This window comes from Corvus kubaryi, unplaced genomic scaffold, assembly GCF_017639235.1.
Source record: "Corvus kubaryi isolate FWS band 111438036 unplaced genomic scaffold, C.kubaryi_AGA036_p1.0 split3-73, whole genome shotgun sequence".
Classification (NCBI taxonomy): Eukaryota; Metazoa; Chordata; class Aves; order Passeriformes; family Corvidae; genus Corvus; species Corvus kubaryi.
Window position 1 is genome coordinate 36,398,537 of NW_024582091.1, and position 13,883 is coordinate 36,412,419.

The following is a 13,883-nucleotide window of genomic DNA, read 5'->3' on the forward strand; positions in this document are numbered from 1 at the left end:
CTCATGACCCATTTTGGCTTTCATCAAGAATTGTGACACCAGCTGCCTGGGTCATCTAGGAGGCAGAGAGGGGGAGAGCAACCCTGGGCTGTAAAGGGAAGTGGGGAAGGAGAAGAGGAGGAGAAGGAGGAGGACGAAGGGGGAGGATAGAAAGACAGAGCAGGGGGAGAGAGAGTAAGAGAGTTGTTTTAGTCCAGTTGTGAAGATTTGAATCCCAGTTCCGAGCTCTCGGCAAAGGCTTGCTGGGATACCTCATTCCCTGTCCTGTGCAAAGGTCTGTGATTGGGGATGTGGTGTGCTCAGTGGGCAGGGCCCCTCCCCTGGGCTGGATCCGCCTCTCTTATCCCCCAGATAAATTACTAGTGTCCTCACTAAATTCCTCAGCTTTCTCTCTCCCTCTCTCCCTCCCTCTCTCACAAAATCTCGCTCCCTCCCTCAAACACAGGCAAAGCGGGGTTGGGGGGCGGGAGGGCGGGGATCCTCTCTGGACTGGTATTGTGACTTAGTCCTGGGCGGGGAGGGAAGGGGAGGAAAGTACTGGCGCCCCTTCTCTCCTACGCTGCCTTGAAATAGATTTGAGGAGCTGCCCTTCTTCCCCCCCCTCCCCCCTTTCCCGCTGGTCGTTTGGCATCTTCCAGACCATGTCCACTGGGTCCCTCAGTGATGTGGAAGATCTGCAGGAGGTGGAGATGCTGGAGTGCGATGGGCTGAAAATGGATACTAACAAAGAGTTTGGGGCGTCCACCGAGAGCAACGAGGAGGGATCCAATGGCGAGAATGGCTCCCCTCAGAAGGGGAGAGGGGCCTCGGGCAAGAGGAAAAAGGCTCCCCCCAAGAAGAGCCCTTTAAATGGAGTGAGCCAGGAGGGAAAGCAGGTACAGAGAAACGCTGCCAACGCCAGGGAGAGGGCAAGGATGAGGGTCCTTAGCAAAGCCTTCTCCAGGCTTAAGACCACCCTACCCTGGGTGCCCCCAGACACCAAACTTTCCAAACTGGACACCTTGAGGTTGGCCTCCAGCTACATTGCTCACCTGAGGCAGATCCTGGCCAATGACAAGTATGAGAACGGCTACATCCACCCAGTCAACTTGGTAAGTCAGAGTCCACCGGGGCCAGGAGCTCTGTGCGTGTGCCTGGGGAGAGGTGGGCGAGGAGCTGGCATGGGGCATGTGCGGGGAGAAAACTTTGCTGTGCTTCTCACAGCGTCTGGTGCCAGTGGGGTGGAAAGCGGTACTGTACAAGGGGACAGGCTCCCGGCTACTCTGTTGCCCTGTGCCCTGAGCACCAAGCCTCCTAGGCCCTCTCTGCTGTTCCTAGCAAACCCTTCCAGAAGACAGGCAGCCACGCTGGCCACAAAAAAGCAGGGGCAGGCTTTACTCTTTACTGCCCCAGAAACGATTGAGAAACCACAAAGGGTTGATGCCAGCTTTCTACCTGCAGGTATAGGAATTTGGGTAGAAAAGGGTATGTTTGAGGAAGGACCCAGGATTTATTCTTACCCTGTGTCTCTACCCTAATGTCTCCTGCCACAACAGTGTCCCCAAGCCCTAGCTTTTCAAAGGCAGGACTCTTGGGGTTCTGTGCTCAACCACTCAGGTCTTCTGGGTCCAGGACATTTCTCCTATCCCTCTAAATTGGCACAGGAGAAATAAATACCAGTGCAGACTCCCCAGGGGAGGTGTCTGCCCCAGGCACACTCCACAATGCCTCTTCCTGGGCTCTGCAGTGTCCCTCCTTCTGCTCCCACCACATAAAGTTTTCCTAAGCAGCCCTGAATCTCCCAACCATACCCGGCCGCCAGAAATATCCAGTTTCCAGCTCTAAAAATATGTACAAATGATGTAAACCGGGAGTAAGCAAGATCTGCCTGGGCTCTTTTTAGACATACAGCCTTTACACTGCCCACACGTGCAGACCCTGACGCATAAATGGATCACAGAGAGGAGCTGGGGACGTTTCACTGAGGTCAGGCTCTGCCTTTTGAGCTCTGGACTCTGGGGGACAGTACATTACCCGCTGTGTCAGCTGATAAGGGCCTGGGAGATAATTTTTGATTAAAAACAAAATCCTCAGAGCAACAATATGGGTGGGGGGGAAAAAAGTAAAACAAAACCAGCACCCAATATAGACATAACCTCCCTCCTCTTCTGCACAGAGGCACACCAAAACATGCTCCCCGAGCCGCGGGAGACCAGGGAGAGTGGCCGGGGGCTGCCGGGTCCTGAGCAGCTCCTGTGCCCGGGTAGCGCGGCGGGACGTGAGGCGACTCCCGCGGGTCGGAGTCCCCACGCCGGTCACGACCAAACGCGGGGGGAGGCGCGGCTGCGGCGGGGTGCCCGTGGAGATTGTGCCGGAGGGATGTGAATGTGCCGGAGCCAGGCGGCTGCTTTCTCCCTTCTTTCTGCCGCGTATCAGACGGGCTCCGCCGCCCCGAGGTCGCCCGGTGGGGCCCGCCGGGGCTGTGAGGCGGAGCGGCATCAGCCGCCGGCGAAAGGCAGAAGGGTCCTTGCCGAAGGCAGCGGCAACTGAGCCTGAGCCCCGCTGGGCGCTGCCCGAAGTGGACTCAGGTGGTGGATGCCGGGCTCAGTCCCCCCGGACGCTCCCGAGCCGGACCCGCTGGTGATATGAGCGTTGCAATGTGCATTTCTCCATATGTAACCCCCTTCCCACTCGTGTCTTTTCCTGGCTACAGACTTGGCCTTTTATGGTAGCCGGCAAACCCGAGAGTGACCTGAAAGAAGTGGTGAACACAAACCGCTTGTGCGGCCCGACAGCATCCTGAGCCCCGCGGCCGGGCCAGCAGCGTCCGTCCCGGCGTGGCCGTGGAGCGGGCGGCGGGGCGGGCAGGGACCCGCCGCGGCTCCGCCGCTGCCCCGGGCCCCGGGCAGAGCCACGGGGAGAGCCGCTCTCCCGGCGCAGAGGAGACCAAATGTGCCCTAGCAAAGACTCCATCCACCCCGAGAGATTCTGACTCTATTTAACTTTATTAAATGCGTGTACAGTCGAGTGTCCTGCAACCACAGCCTTGCTGGTTCAAGAGCTACTAGAGAAAAGACAGCGATCAAACAAAACCTACCACGCGTGTATCTTTTGTCTGAGACCTGTGAAATATGTAGATGCCTAGAAAAACTGACTTTGACAGTCATCTCTATGAAGTAATTCACCTTAAAGATATATAGATATATTTTCTTCAAGCAGATTCTGCTCTATTTCTGTGAATAAACCTTCCTTTCTACTGAACACAGAGCGGTGTTAAGTGTTCGTTTGAGACTCGGGCTCGGCGGGGAAAGGACAGAGCCTCCGCCGCTCCGCGAAGCGGCCGCGCTGCGGGGATCCCGCCTCTCCACCCCGGGCCACGGGAGGTCTGCTTCCCCGGAGCTAAAGACCTGGAGCGAACCCTTGGGGGAGGGGGTGACTGGCTCCGCAGCTCGCCGCGGGAGCCCGGCCCGGCTCCGCAGCCCGGCGCCCGGGCGCTGCGGGAGTCGCCCCCGCCGCTCCGGCCGCTCCGCTCCGCGGGGACAGGAGCAGTGATCTATTGATGAAGTACAGTCGGTCCTCAGCGCCGAGAATTTTTAACTTAAACATCTCCTCTCTATCGATCAGCGCGCCCGTGGGAGATGAGGCTGAGATAAACAGGAGTGCGGGGCGCTCCCCCTGCACTGGCAGCGGCCGCCGGCAGCTGATGCGCCAGATCCCACCGCGCTGTTTAATGTTTCAGGGTTATGACCGCACTGTTTACAAGATGTCTTCGGTTATTTATACTGTTATTATTAGCAGAGGGGCTTTAAATTTCCGCCTCACTTGCTCTTTCAATACCATCCCTCGATTCCGTTTGATACCTGGGTACTTTCTTGCCGAAAGCAGGAGAGGGGCAGCAGGGGCTGCAGGGCCGTCCCCCAGGCCAAGCCCTCCGTCCCCGCTAGTTGCGGGGGCCGGCGGCAGGGCCCGGGGCGCGGTCACAGGCAGCGCGGGGGCCACAGACCCTCCCGGGGGCTTCTTCCCCCGGATATACCCCACAGGCCGGTGTTGAGCTGCCCCGGGCATCCGTGCAGCCTGGATTGTGTTTATTCTCATCCCCCACTTTCCCCCGAGATAACTGGACGAGGTGGCGCGTCCTCCAGGCGACCCAAATTCGCCAGTCGGGTTCATGCGTGGGCTAGGTTAGGTTTAATTAAAGTAGCTCGCTGTGAACCGAGGGCTGTGCAAACATCTCAGCCCTCATTATGAAAAGGGCCAGGGCCTGCTGTATCATCCTAATGGTTTTGAAAGGGAGAGCTGTTTAATTTCACTTTTGCGCAGCTTTATCTCCATCCCACACAATTAAAAACAGACCTCTGCGCCTGGCCTAACCATGTGCAACTTCACTGCTGTGGACGGGACTGCGCCAGGTGAGACGCGCAGTTACACACCGGGGCTTGACTGACTTTGCGGCTACACACAGACCCTGAACAGACACAGCTTTTGCTGAAGAGACGAACGAGTCTGGTAACCACAGCTGAACAGGCTGATTTGCTGATTTCTTTGCCACAGGCACTGGTAAATTCACTGGGAATTGCTGGTCTGTTAAAGGGAGACAGAATAGAGGTCCCCGGCTTTAAGCTAAGGGCAGATGACTGATACAGCAAACGTACGTTTTAACCTCTAGATTTACTCACTGAATTGAAACTAACCATTGTATTTAACCACTCAAAATCTCAACTTAAATCCATATTAATTAATGCCTGGTCAAAATTCATAGCGAGGTGCTAATTTCCTTCTAGAAAGCAGAAATTGATATGCATCTGAGATATGCATAAAATTGAGTCAAATTTTGAATATTCTAACACATGCTTCTTTGCCACCCTGCCTTGCAATGCTTGCTAACTGCACTCAGCATCTTCCCACCTAAAGAACCATATGCAGTTTTCAATCGCCACCTGAAATACAGCATTGAAGAAAGGGAAGGGGGAAATACAGTGGTACCCCATAAAACATGAGGAACACAGCAGTAGCCATGTGCCAAAAGCTGCAGGAACACTAAGTGTTGAAGATGCTTACTGTGTACACACTGGCAGTAGACACCATTGCTTCTCGTACTGCTGTTCACTTTATCTAGCAGTCTACATTGCAAGCCTCCTGAGGACTAAACTATTCCTCAAGCATCCTGCACCTTCCTCAGTCCTTGCCTCTGAGCAACAGTTCAGCAGCAAACAAACAAACAAAAAAGCAACAATAAAAAAATAAAAGCAACCAGCAGTACACAGAAAGGTAAATAACAACTTTACTCTGACTGTAAAACAAGTAGTGGCTTTATTTCAATTTTGAACACAATGAACATATTTTCCAGAGGCATTTATGTGGCTGGGACCTCCTGGTCCACTGACCTCTTGTGTAAGGGCACAGACCTGACAGTGATGGCAGCTGGCTTCAACAGCCCAAGTTTCTTACATGAATTAAGAGTTCTACCGCACACTTCAGGAGAACAATGAATGAAAGTATTCTACCCTGCTGCTGAGTGCAATTTTACTGCAAAATATTTGCAAACAGAAAATGTATGTTTAGTCTGACTGAAGCAATTGATGATTTTGAAAGGAACTCACAAATGTGCTAAGAAAAAGAGGGAACAGGTTTAAATATTGATGTCAATGACTTTAAAGAAAGTATTTTGTTTGCTTTCTTGCTTTTCTGTACAAAGTGATGCATTTTAATATTTACCAAAATATACTTATACCCCTTTTTCATGTGGAAAAAAAGTTGACTTGGTTTATCTTTCTGTATCTACATGGACGTAGATGCAGCTGTGTGAGTGTCTGTATACATTCCCTCCTAGTACTGTTTGAATTCATTGCCTGATTTCAGCTAGATTTGACAGAGGTCTCAAAGACAACTAAGTTACTATAATTTTTAATTTTTTTTTCCATGTGTGAAAACAGGCAGCTGAGTAAAGAAAAAGTCTATAAATTTTGCAGCAGAAGGAAGGGTTTCAATATGAGCTCAGCCTTTATTAGATAGCAGAGCATATAGAGCAGAATGTCAGCTGTAGATGAAGCTCCAAATGCTGCTTCAGTCACAGCATACAAGTTCATAGAAAACTTGCTTATGGACCTACGTGTTTTAAGATAAGAACTCTATAAAAGTAGTTTAGTTCCATTTGATTTTAATACTAGTATTCTTTTTTGTTTGTTTCTTTGTAAAGAAACCAGTTTCACCCAGCTACTTCATTACCATTTTTCAATTCAGCTAGAGACTAGCAAACCCTTAATTTGCAGTGCTGACTCAGTGCTCAGGCTCCTGGATTTGGTGCTGACATTGTACCGCTTCGCAGAAGCATTCACAGTCTGTAAGGTCTTACAGAAAATACCTTTTAGGCTTATCTTATCCTCTCACTGGGATGGAAATCTGCCAGCCTGAAGCATCAGCATAGCAAGAAACCACATTGCAGACACCTGCAAAACGCCGTGCTGCTCTGGGCGCTGACTGGGGCGGCAAGGCCACAGTGCTGGTCGTGCCCTCAAACTTCAAGGTGCATAAGGAGAACATGTGCAAGATAGCTTATTCTTCAAAGTGCCTCCAAGGTCAAAATTCCCAACTCACCCCAGAAAATAAAAGACACAGAAAATCTGTGTGGTTTCTTCTGTAGGGAAGCTGGTTTGAATCCTGAACATAGTGATAAGATCACAAGCACAGTTTTGCTTGAAGTATTTGTATTTATGACCCCTCAGTTGTGTCTGCCTGAAAAAAACTTGCTTCCTTGTTAACAAGCTACATATACTTTTTAGAAGACAATTTGTGCCAAAACCCTGCTGTCATTATCTCCCATTGTATTTTGTAGTAAAAAAAATTAGAATATGCAAAACACATTAATTAATTGCAGGTAATAAACTTTCTAAAAGAGAACAAAACTTACAGATATCTGGTGTACAAGTGGAGGGTATAATCTGATGAAATTGCAGAATGTTTTCATTTTTGTCTGGATATCTGAATGCAGATTAGCACTCACAGTCTCCCAAAAGCGACAGGATTACAAAAGAAATTTCAATTACATTGACATGAATTTTAATTTCAATTAAATTGAAATTTGTAGCAGCAAACAACCAAGCATCCTGTAATTTCCATATATATACACACCTGGAAAAACCTCCATACAGAATTTCTCCCAGCAGCCAGATTCAAAATGTTCATGTCTGTTGCTGGCTCATGTAGCACTGACCATTCCCATATTAAGGCTGTGCTATCAAATGCAGGCCCACCATCTTGTGCTCACTATTCAACCACAGATTGCTTCATGCTCTTCAGCCCAGCATACTTCATGGATGGGAAGTGGCACAACCAGTAATAATGGCACTTTTTTGTCGCTAGTGCTGCAAAGTTACTGATGTATTATGGCTTGGGGAATTTCTGCAATCCTGAGAAGATGTCATAGGTCTGACTTAAAAGCTGTGCTCCGGGAAGGATGGGGAAAAGCCACGTGTTACCTCTGAGAGGACGGTTGCCAGCAGACTGCAAACCCAGAAAAGTTCTGCAAGTAACTGATTTTTCTTCAGTTCACTTCAGACACTGGTGTCTCCGAGTATAAAACTGACTTTGAGTAGGCCCACGCACGCAGTCATCCCATTTCCCAAATGCAGCACGGACATATCCTAGGGTCACAACAGTGCAGGGATGACGCATTTTCTTGCCTTAGGGTTTTGCCCTTAAACTGAAACTTGTAAACAGATGAAATGCGTTTTCAAGCCAATGCGCGTGCGTGTGCTCAGTTACACCACCCTCAAAACCTCCTTGCAAGAAAAAAAAGATCATAACAAAAGCAAGAAAATAAAAACCAGTGCAAATACTTCCTTCACTTTAAATTTTAAGCGCTCCTTTTCCTTGAGCAAAGAAAAAAACCCCAATCCTTATTTAGACTTCAGGCTGCCATGTAAACTATAAGACTATATCCAACTGTAAATATGGATTATCTACAGTCTTGAGTTTTCTCTTGGTTGTTTACAAGTTGTTTAAGAAACAAGGATCAGAAACACTAGGGAAAGAAATCAAGGGTATCGCTACACAGCCAGGAGACAAGAGGAAAGGGAGAAAAAGGCATAGAATAATTCCTCTGATTACTGCAGCTCAGTCCTTGCGGCAGGATGGGTTAGGGAAGGGAGGAACTATCAGCAGCTCCATCACAGACGGGTGGAGCCAGACCACCGGGGAGATGGAAACCAGGAGGTTGAGAGCTGCAGCTGCCTTTTCTGGGCGGAACATCTGTGAAAGCCTGCACAGCAGCAGCAGGGGAGGAGGAGTGGGCACAGGCAGAGAGCGTTCCCAGGGATGTGCTCATACAGATAACTGTCCCTGGATGGTTTCCCAGGCTGCTGCAGCAGCACTTCCCTCCCCTGTCAGGGATGAGGCAAAGACCATCATGTGGCACAAGCAATCGAAGTGTCAGCACGGCCTCTCAGTTCAGCATCCTGTTTCCTGTGATGCTTTTTGATGGCCGAGCTGACCAGAATGGGAACAGTTCTTCCTCGCTTGATAACATGTTGGTTTTTTTCTTACATAGGGACTTTTACACTCTTGGCATCTCAGAGCCAATACACAAAGTATATAGAAGACAGGAGTTGCAGCATTTGGCTGTCCCCTCATGACCAAATGTTTTTCTACAGGAGGCCGCTATCATTATACAGATGGGAAGAAAAAGAGATGACAAATGACTGGCTGAAGGTTCACACGTAAGTTTGGAGTAGGTTTAGGGCACCCGCTCTTCTGGTGCATAAACCTGTGGGCTGTTCTCCTAGGCACACTGAAATCACCAGGGATGTTTGCTCTTTGAACTCAGTACAAAGATAGGAATCAGTAAGGTGTAGGGAGTGATCCTCTCAGGCTGTACATCTATATCTACATGTACACTTACTAAAATAGATAAACCAGGCTATGGACCATGCTCTGGCTCCGACCGTCAGTGCTGTGGCTGGGGTCACATCCACACATACCTAAGTTTTATCCCACTAACATATGCACTAGCATATGCTACTCCAAAACCATGCTTGGATACTTTCTGGGGAAAAGTGAGGCCAAAGGCATAGCAAGGATCCTGCTAAAACCCAAGCACAAAGAAAGAGAAGCCTCAGTCTTGTTTTATTTATCAGTGTCACTGAAGCCTTAGAAGCTACAGCAATTGAGATACTTGATGCCTTTGTCTCACCTCAGTCTCATGCTCTTCTCACCTGTTTTCTAGATCAAGCTGGTTTCTTCTTTTATGGGCCAAAAAATCTTAGCAGGGACCCTGTTTGCTATTTGTATCTCATAACTAATATATATGAAGACTAAAGATCATTAGAAGCAAGAGGCCAAGTTCAAGAACAAACATAACATGAGATTTAAACAATATTATACCCTAAATTATGACATTGAAAACCTCTGTTCATTTGCTACCTAGCTCTGCAGTACCTTTTCTACCTGACTTGTGAGCTCCTTGACACCAACATTTGACATATGCCCTCATAGTATCTCTTTCTCACCATTGCCAATTAATATTTAAGTTAACCTCATCCCAAGATGTGGAATTGAGATATTCCTCTTCTTAAGTCCATGGGAAGAATTCAGACAGCCAGTAGGTGCTGTCTGTACATGCTTAACATCCTTCTGCTGGGGTAGGAAGCAAGGTGGACAGGAGGAGTTGAGGCCAGCACCCCCAGTTTGGCTACAGATACAGCACTGCAGGGAAGCTGCAGAGGAACCAATGTTATCTTCCCACAAATCTCTTCTCCTCATTTCCCTCACACTCAGTCTTCTGCTTGTACTTTCACCATGCTTCTCTCTTACTGCCAACAGGAGTCAGTATGCATAATCTGTAAATACCAGTCAGTCACAGAGGCTGAAACTACAGATATGTATTAAATTATTGTAAAGTTTACTAAAGAAAAGGCTCATTCTGATAGTTTGACTTTTATGGTGGATACTTCACCACCATTTTCTTAATATGCTTATTTTATATTAAATAGTGTACCTAGCAATATATATTATGCAATATATAGATATACACACTATACAATATATATATACACACACTATAAAAATGTGACATAAATATTTACATACTATGTAGTAACTATATTTATCTTTTCTATAAACAAACATATAAAACAATATATATTATAAAATTAAACAGAATGTTTGAATTCTGTGGAGCTGGTATAAGTGCCACTTACAGCAGGGAGATAACTGTTTAACAGTGTTGGCATGAGATATCATACTGTACATCATCAGAGAGGTGTGAGAAGGTACAGATGAGTTTACTGTTTCACCTGATAAACTAAGCCCTGGAGCAAAGGATTCCTTTCCTGACAGACTTCTTGCTCATTCCCTGATGGCTGCCAGCATGAGAGATGTCTCATAATTAACCTGCTGTATCATGTTTGCAGCTGATGACCATTTCACACAAGGTCATTTCCATGGAAGATCCACAACCACTGGTTGGTCCTAGGTACTTCCTCTTCAAACACGAATCCTTCAATGCAGTCTTCCACTCAGACATCACAGTATTTACAACACAGCTGCATAAAACTCTCCAGCTAGCCTTCATTGTGGGCTGCCTCAGGGGGCCATCCAGCTTTCTTCTCTCCCCCCTACACTTCCCGAAGTCTACCTTGCACAGGATCTTATCTGATTGAAAGTTAATCCTGTAAAAACAGAAAACTCCAGATAACCAAGCATTTGCTTCAGTCTGATGAGAAATTTCCTTTTGCAGAAACCTGCAGTTACTGCTGAATAACAACACAACGAAATTGCATCTTCATTCAATCTCACTGCTGTAATTACTGAACAAAAAACATGTGCAGTGTCCTAAAGTTCAGTTACCTTGTTTTTACTGCACTATTACTGATACTCCCAAGCAGCCCACGATTCCATGCTGCAGAATGTCCAAGCACAGGAAACACCCTCCCCACATCTTCATCTCCTCTTTACTTCCCAAACAAGGGATTGTGAAATAAAGGCATAGAAAAATGTAATCATGTAGTAAGGAAGTGACAGCGTCAGAAATGGCCTCTGTGCCTTCTCTGTCAGATGCCATACAGCCACCTGGTAAGTTAGAACCTCATGAAGATCCAGATCTTTGGCATCTCAGTCATATTAGCAGAGGAAGCCATGCAGCCAATGTAGAGTTGCATGGAGGAATGGAGACCAGGAAGGGGAGAAGGCAAGGACAGGACAACCAGTTTTGTAAACTATATAGGTATAGAATAAAATTGCAGCACAACTGATAAACTTACAAGTCAAATTAGGTAGGTGCCCAATCACCTTATTTGCATTCCACATTAATGTGATCGTAGCTACTTGCTTACATTTGCACATTTTCCAAATATATATCTAAAGATGCAATCTTCAGAACATTCTAGTCTAAACAGGAAAAGCTCAGGCTGACAAAGCAGTCAAAACTTTGAAATGGTAAGTATTCATCTCTTCATCAGCAAAAATAATTTTCTTAACATCCAGGAATGACTGCACAATTCTGAGGAATATGTGCTAGAAAAAGTTTTACCCTGAAAAGAGCAAGCATGTGGAGACAGACAGTGGTAATGTGTGCTTGCAGACACTTTGTTTTGAATTTCTGTAAACCTTTAAGGTTACGCTGAAAAAACAAAAGCTTAGTCAAAATTCAAGCAAAATCAGGGTTTATAAAGATTTTCTTCATAACTTGCAGATGTGACCAGCTATTCAGAAAAAAACAAATCAGCATCTGTTGTGATACAGCCATCCAGAACCTGAAAGAACTGTCAGAGTGAAGACATCACAACACTCTACCCCACTTTAGCTGTGTAATTGTAATGACTCAGAGCCTGAAGCCCATAAAGAACAAAACCAGCCTTAAGGCACTCTGTAAAAATGCTGGATATACCGTGCATAGTTACTGAACTATGGTAAATTCAGAATCCTGGTTTCCAAAAGCTTGCCTCGCTTGCCTGTATTCACCCGAAGGCGGTGGGTTCCGCTTGGATCCGTGTCTGTAGGAAGCCACAGGGTGGCAGCGCTGTCACACGCCGGTGTGCAGCCAGCCTGCGAATAGGAGAGAGAAACCGTCTACTCGCAGCTGATTTGAAGTGAGAACTTGAAATACTTATTCTTGACAAGTGAACCTAGTCACGCATTTCAAAGATTAAACTGAATCTAGCAGAAGAAAACATGCCAACTCTGAAGAATTCAAAATCTAAATTTCATACTGTTCTTTCTATCCTAATTAAAGCTATTCTGCTACCACGTCACATAACCAAAGTACATAATTACAGAACCTCAGTTTCAGAAAATTGTCAATACAGTGAATACACTGCAGTGCACCCATATAAATATATATACATAATTTTCATATACAGAACAATGTTCTTTATAAATCTGAAGTCAACTTGACATATATTTCATTTGTCAGTCTGGGCAGTGAGTCCTTAATGGGCCACATTGCAGGCACATTCCTGGGCTCCCAAGTGAAGCACAACAGCTTTTCCAAGAGAAAATATAAGTGTAGCTGAAAGGTAGTTCATCATGGGCTCTACTCCCTACAGACAGACAGGCGGGACAGTGCCAAATTTGGATGACTGTCCTGGACAGAGAGAACCAGTGCCATCCCAGGCACTCCCAGTGTCCACATGTCCCCTTCTGTCTCTTGTCTAAGTGTGCACCATGTGCTCACTTTGCAAGGATGAAACAATCTGCATATCGAAAGAGTGCAAAACAGCAGTCTTACTTTAGTTGTTTTAACACTAGAATCACAAAAAAAAAGTACTGAGGGCCTCACAGAACTCAAGGGACTTGGGCATATTTGAGACTTCTCAGTCACTTGCTCAAATCTTTTTTTCACTTGGAGTGAGCAGCCTGCTCACACACCAAACTCCCACGGTTTACTGCTGTGGACTATCCCTTCAATACCAAATAAAGTCACTTTAAATTAAAAAAAAAAAAAAAATTCAAGTAATTTTTAAGACAGGAGGCAGTGACCAGAGTCCTGCTGCAGTACAACAGGCATGTATGGAGCAGCAATACTGGCAGCGTGCTCTTGCTGTGAGCTCTAATGCCTGCTGGCTTCTGTCAGACCAACGCTGACCACTCGGTTTAGTCAGAATACGTGTGGAGCGGCCAAGCCAGAGACCAAGGGGGCTGTAGCAAGCTAAAGAGGTGACGTGGTCGAGCTGAAGCCTGTTATCAGTTTTACAAGCTTTAGGACACGAGACAATGGCAGCAACTGATGCACAGGAAGTTCCAGATGAACATGAGGAAGAACTTCTTTACTGTGCGGGTGACGAGGCACTGGAACAGGTTATCCAAAGAGGTTGTGGAATCTCCCTCACTGGAGATACTCAAGAACCGTCTGCACGCAATCCTGTGCCATGCGCTCTGGGACGACCCTGCTTGAGCAGTGAGGTTGGACCAGATGACCCACTGCGGTCCCTTCCGACATGACCCGCTCCGTGATTCCGTGAGAAGCCGCGCACCGCGGGCCCGTCCCGGGCTGTACCCGGGCCTCCGGGGGCGGCGGACGACAGCGGAAGCCCTGCAAGCGCGGCCCCCTCCCTCCCCTCCTCCCCTCCCTCCCTCCCGCCGCCGTGACTTCCGGCGGCCGCTCTAGCCGCGCCGCGTCTATGCCCGCGGCGCCGGGGGATGTTTATTGTCGCGGGGAGTCGGCCCAGCACCCGGAACGCCGCCGGGTGACCGGCACCCACCGACCGGCACCGCGCTGCGCCCTGCCCTGCCCTGCCCCGACCGCCGCCCGGCCGCCCGCCCGCACGGTAACGGCCGCCACCCGCCGACGGGCCGCGCTCCTCCTCCTCCTCCCCCTCGCCGCGTCTCGGCTCCGCGGGCCCTGCCCGGCAGCACCCGCCGCCGCCGCCGCCGCTGGGCCCCCGCGTCCCGCCCCTCTCCGCCGCCGCCCC

At 48.1% G+C, this 13,883-nt stretch overlaps 2 protein-coding genes across 2 annotated transcripts in view; both read left to right on the top strand.

The window, feature by feature from the left end:
* The first annotated feature begins 431 nt into the window (after positions 1-431).
* TCF21 (transcription factor 21) lies at positions 432-3,240 on the top strand. Its single transcript, XM_042016411.1, has 2 exons — positions 432-1,091; positions 2,693-3,240. Exons 1-2 carry the CDS (start codon positions 642-644, stop codon positions 2,780-2,782), a joined length of 540 nt encoding a protein of 179 aa, XP_041872345.1. The 5' UTR covers positions 432-641; the 3' UTR covers positions 2,783-3,240.
* Positions 3,241-13,548: 10,308 nt separating this feature from the next.
* Positions 13,549-13,883, top strand: part of TBPL1 (TATA-box binding protein like 1) — a 14,677-nt gene continuing 14,342 nt past the window's right edge. Inside the window, exon 1 of the mRNA XM_042016410.1 lies at positions 13,549-13,739. The gene's annotated coding sequence lies outside the window, so the exon portion shown is untranslated. The remainder of the gene's footprint in view (positions 13,740-13,883) is intronic.

Excerpts from the sequence above, each read along its gene's own strand:
- TCF21 (XM_042016411.1), top strand. The coding sequence starts at position 642 with ATGTCCACTGGGTCCCTCAGTGATGTGGAAGATCTGCAGGAGGTGGAG. Across the intron at positions 1,092-2,692 it reads ACATCCACCCAGTCAACTTG|ACTTGGCCTTTTATGGTAGC; the intron begins GTAAGTCAGAGT and ends TCCTGGCTACAG.